Genomic DNA, 6,000 nt, shown 5'->3' on the forward strand with positions numbered 1-6,000 from the left:
GTTTTTTTTGTTACATTTCATGTTCCTTACCTATTAGGTATATATTAAAATGATAATAAGATAATTTTGACAAATAGTTCTGAATTTTTTTTATTAATATATGAAGGAGTAGCAACTAAATAAAGTCTACATGTTTAAAAGTATTCAACTCAAAAAATAACAATGATCTGGAAGAGGACAGGCCCCTGTAAGAAGCCCATCTAGCTATGCATTGTTAAATGGGTAGAAACCATAACACATCATACTTGCTAACATGAGCAGCACGTACGTCATCTTTACATGAATAGATTGGACACAAACCTTTAAGCACGTGATCTCTATCCGGAAGACAGCAGTCTCTCACCTTAATGCCGTTGATGTACCAGGCGAGCTCGGCCGGCGGGTAGGAGCGGCGCGAGGTGCAGTTGGCGGAGATGTACTCCCCTACGGAGTAGGACGGCTGCACGCCCTCGATCACCGGGTCCTCTTCGGGCAGCGCTGCAACAAGGGCGCCATTCCTGTGTCACTGCTACTGTCCCTTCCTGCCGCCTCTCGTCGTGCTACATTCCTATGTCACCACCGCTGTCCCTTCATGACGCCTCCCGTCGTGCTACATTCCTATGTCACTGCTACTGTCCTTTCCTGCCTCCTCTCGTCGTGCTACATTCCTATGTCACTGCTACTGTCCTTTCCTGCCTCCTCTCCTCGTGCTACATTCCTATGTCACTGCTACTGTCCTTTCCTGCCTCCTCTCGTCGTGCTACATTCCTATGTCACTGCTACTGTCCTTTCCTGCCGCATATCGTCGTGCTTCATTTTTATGTCACCATCACTGTTCCTTCCTGCCGCCTTTCGTCGTGCTACATTCCTATGTCACCGCCGCTGTCCCTTCCTGTCGCCTCTCGTCGTGCTACATTCCTATGTCACCGCCGCTGTCCCTTCCTGTCGCCTCTCGTCGTGCTACATTCCTATGTCACCGCCGCTGCCCCTTCCTGCCACCTCTCGTCGTGCTACATTCCTATGTCACCGCCGCTGTCCCTTCCTGCCACCTCTCATCGTGCTACATTCCTATGTCACCGCCGCTGTCCTTTCCTGTCGCCTCTCGTCGTGCTACATTCCTATGTCACCACCACTGTCCTTTCTACCGCCTCTCGTCGTTCTACATTGCTTTGGCATTGCCACTGTCCCTTCCTGCTTTCTCACGTCACACTACATTATTATGCCTCCTTCCTCCCCTCACTAAAGGTTTACTTTGTCATTTGTCAAACTGTCAGCACTGTAATTCACTACACCCTTCAATCCATAACGATATTCCTCACATACTTGCATAACCTCCGGCTGTTACATAGTCAGCAGTGGTGCGGTTTACATAGCTATGTTATTAGACTTTATTCTCTTTCATGAGAAGATTCTGTGGTACAATGTAATTTAATTACCACCTCTGTCATATAGGCAACATCGTAACGTATAATTTTTAAAGGTTTACATCTCTTTCGTTACTTGTTCAATATCAATTTCCAACATTCAATATCACGTCTTTTTAATCGACTGTAACTATCAGCAGTAATTTCTTTTGCCGTTTATAGTAATTTAGTGCTTTTCCTGAATTATAATACCGATATTTTTCTTGCTTTTTTTGTTTTGGGTCACAATTAATTTATCATATATTTACTAAACGCTATTCTCGAGTTGTTAAAGGTCACGTAAGTGATAATAATTATGAAAAACTTCGTGAATATTTATCGCTATTGGATAATCTTTAGTAAATATCTGTTTAGAAAGATTGAGATACATGAAAGAGAACCAATAGTAATGACAAGATAATGACATAACTAGCATGTCGTGCAAGACTGACTGGATTGTCAATATTATACATGACATCCGAATCATTAAGCAATGACTCGATTATATTAATGCTATTATTTCCGGATTTCTGGAATTGAACCCATGACACTCGCCACATAGTGTGACGATTTACATGCAATAAACTGTAAAAGTATCGATATATTTGCAAGTCATGACAGAATCGTCATTTACACTTTTCCAGAAGCACGTAAGTCAAGTATACGTTGTATAAAGTAAGTATGGAGTTATAAAATGCCAGGAGACGTCATGCTGTGACATAGTTTAAGTCACTTTTTAACATCGCCATCGCCTTATTGTATACGCCCAAAACATTGCGGAAATGGTATTTTACCACATATGGTAACGATTAGTAAGTATGAATTAGAATCTCCTTCGTTAAAAACAATCACTTTCATGAAAAAAGTCATTTAATATTGTTACCACACTGCAAACACTACACTCAGCAAATGTTTTGGGCGTATTACCTATATGGTGCAACAATGAACTGAAGAAAAAAAACTGCTTCACACACTTAGCATGTAATCATGCAGACATGACCAACTCCTGATAGTAAGATTACAGAATGATTACAGAAATGGCTAAATTGATTTTGTTTGTCTTTGCAGAAAAGCAGTGTGTGTTATAAGTTTTTCAGTATTAATACGTATTCTCATTGTGTAATATTGTATGTTATAAGGTAAAGTTGTATATTTTATCTATGGCAGATTATTTTGCAAAGCATGCAACAAAGGATGATAGTTTGAAATAGCTTGGCTTCTGGGTTGAAGCCGGGTCCGGCTACAACCCAGAAGCCAAGCTACTTCAGAAAATGGCCGTGAATGCCTGCGAACATTATTTATGAAAGTTTGGTTTTGAATGTGGAGAATATTTTCATGATGTCAATTTGTTAACTTTATTAATATGAATATGTGAATTTTTAAATCTAAAAAAATTTGCTTAGCATCAAAAATAAAGATTATTTATTTGCGTTCATATTTGGCAGAGAAGTACTACGTTATGGAAGGCGATATCAGTTGGACCATGGGAGAAATAAGCATGGAAAATACAGGCAAAAATATTTCTATTTTAATGCTTGAATTTATTTTTTGAATAATACTTTATACTAGGGCTGGGCCGATCACTAAATTTGCCGATCATTCCGATACCGATCATTTGCGCCGATGACCGGCGCCGATCATTGCCGATCAGACAAATTAAGAATATATAGCTTGTTTGATGTTAAAAATAAACATCTAAAAAAAAAAAATTTCAATGAAAAGGTTATTTTATGATAACTTACCATTTATTTAACACTTCTGACAGAAGACAATTTGTTCATTGGTTTTAAAAAATGAACAGTAATATAATGTAAGGTAAGTATTTCCTATTTCTACTATTTCTAGACCTTCCCGCCCCACAAACCAAAGTACCCATACGACACTTTTCACAGGTCTTGAAAATAAGTGCTTTATAATATCTACCTACAAAAGATTTTCCAAATAAATAACTAAATGCTACTGCAATACTAAGAGTGCAACACAATATGCAATACACAAGTTCAGTGACACACATGGTAATTCTTGATGAATTGTTTTGAAAATAAACAGTATATCATGTGTTGATATTAAAGATTTACTTTTTTAACCAATGCACACATAACATTAACACTTGACAACTCTTTGTGGGTTAGTTTCAAAGTAAATATTAAGTTTTTGTCTAAATAATTCAGTGCAGATCTTGCAGCATGTAAAAGCACCAAGCCTAAATAAAAAATAAAAAAATTAGGCTATTGTGGAAAAAAATCAGAATTTTTTGCTTGTTTGTTTTATTTTACAAACAACTATATGTAGCAGAATAATTTTCAATAAAATTTTAACTTGAGAAACGTAATATACAAAACAATCCGATCGTAAGAAAACAATAACAAACGGGTATATTCAGTTCAAAGATTAATGAATGCACAAAATATGAGATCCGTGCCTTTGTAAAACGCGTGCACCATTTTCATAATCATTGCTAGTTTGCGCCACTAGTCTCGCTTGGTGCTGGCCATATATGCTATTAGCGAAGTGCACAGTCTTCGTGATACTATCCATATCTATGGTGCGATAAAGTTATTTTCTTACGTTTGCAAAGGTATACAATGAACGTTTTTCAAAATAAAAGCATTAATTAAAATGTAATTTATCAGAAGGAATATATGTAATAAAAAAATTTGTGAATTTTAGGACTTTTCCGCTTCGTAAAAACGTATGAAACGGGAAATTAATGATTTTAAAAGAGTATGTTCCGGGAAAGTAAGCCATTGTAAATATAGTACTTTCGGCGGGACCAAAATTAATCTACATATGACACGGGAAAACGTATGAAACGGGAACGTATCATCGAGGTTCTACTGTAGTATGTAAGGATCGGCGTTTGGTGATCGGAAATAATTTGCAGATCGGTACCGATGCTGATGTGTTAAAATCGGCCGATTATTGTGATCGGTGATCGGCATCGGCCCAGCCCTACTTTATACTATTGTTGATATTAATTTCCTAAATTGTACAATAAATATATGTGAGAGTAACAAATACAAATTATGGTTGGAAATGGATACATAAGTATTGATCCGTCAGATTAGAAAAAATCCTGATTAGTAAATGATCAAGAATCATTTCTAACTGCAATTGTAACTCAGTAGTCCTGACAATCTTCTTCCAGTTTGAGGGAAAGAACAAATTAAAGAAATATCATTGTTGGCTATATCATGCACAGGATTTACATTTTATAGAATATGTACGTTTCTGGTGGAATTTTACTAGGAGTATTATTACCTTTGCCATGATATGATTAGACCTGCATGCATATAGTCAGTTATCATATCGTATTCATTGTAAATAATTAGAGATCATGGAGGTAATACTTATATCGAATTTTGATGTATATATTTATATTATGTATGGAATATGTAGCATGTACTCGTATAGTTAATCAATTGCTATCATTGATCTATGAATATATGATTAGGTATTACAATAACTGGATTTAGTATTTAAGGCACGTATTAATATTATTTAAGTACACATAATTATAAATATATAGAAAGTACACAACAATAGTTATGTTTAACATGGTGCCCAACTACACACTCTATTTCTGATGTAATTTGTATTTTACAATACCATATTATTAAAAATAGATATACAAAGGAGTAATATATAGTTAGAAAAAAACAAAACAAGAAATAGGCAGAAAACTTGCTATATGGTGGACGAAATAGATCGTTATTTTTTAAATGTGTTCGTTATAATAAACAAAACAAAATTGAAATTGTACTTAAACTAACGTAGTAAATCACAACTGGCAGTGCTTGTACATATTATTTTTATTGTTTTGATACTGAAAGAACCACGCAAAGGTCCTACCTTTGAATTATAAATTTTATAACTTAATTTTATCGATTTTGAGATGCCGGTATTTAATCGATTTTATCATTTTTCCCAGAAATGTAGAAAAAATAAATAAAACCGCTTTCCAATATGGGAATCCTTGAAAAATGCGAGTACCGCGTGTAATCTAGTTACCACAAACACTGTAGGTTCGGCAGCACGACATCAATAAATCATTCCACGTTTCATCATATAACGTGAGCTTCATTAATCTGTTCGCACTGATAATTTGGGCTTCCCACACACGTACACACACCCATCGCGCATAATGTAACGTTCTGCTGATCTTTTTCGGTTGACACTTCGTAATGAGAATTCAAAGCGTTGAACTATTTTTTGGCATAAAGAAATTTCCTATTCTATCATTCTACATCTAACTAGAGTGTTAAAAACCAAATACTTTCTTCAAAATGCCTGGGCACATGTACATACTATAAAACACTTATGCATTTTTTTTTTCACGTGAGACTAGTAGAATTTAATTGGCCTATACCAAATTGTTCGTCAGCATATAACGGGTCGTACTCCCGTTAAGAACATACATCCGGTTAATAAACATAGCTATACTTATCAAGCATGGGGTAAGTTGCGGAACGCCACCTAGTGTGATTCGCTCGGTGGCCCATTCCTTCGGAGCGTTTATTTACGGAACAGACATGCAACTGTCCCTTCGCTGGGTATGCACAGAATGTTCGCAAATTTTGGGGCATAAATTTAAAGTTTGGCATATAATGAAAAAAAA

At 36.1% G+C, this 6,000-nt stretch overlaps 1 protein-coding gene across 1 annotated transcript in view; it reads right to left on the reverse strand.

The window, feature by feature from the left end:
* The window catches only part of LOC134530126 (uncharacterized), a 69,688-nt gene extending 64,170 nt beyond the window's left edge, over nucleotides 1–5,518 (reverse strand). The window contains exons 1-2 of the mRNA XM_063364777.1: nucleotides 5,515–5,518; nucleotides 344–477 (exon numbers count right to left, since the gene is read on the reverse strand). Of these exons, the coding sequence (XP_063220847.1) occupies nucleotides 344–477; nucleotides 5,515–5,518 (138 nt within the window). The remainder of the gene's footprint in view (nucleotides 1–343; nucleotides 478–5,514) is intronic.
* Nucleotides 5,519–6,000: the final 482 nt, after the last annotated feature.

This window comes from Bacillus rossius, chromosome 1 (assembly GCF_032445375.1).
Source record: "Bacillus rossius redtenbacheri isolate Brsri chromosome 1, Brsri_v3, whole genome shotgun sequence".
Taxonomy (NCBI): Eukaryota; Metazoa; Arthropoda; class Insecta; order Phasmatodea; family Bacillidae; genus Bacillus; species Bacillus rossius.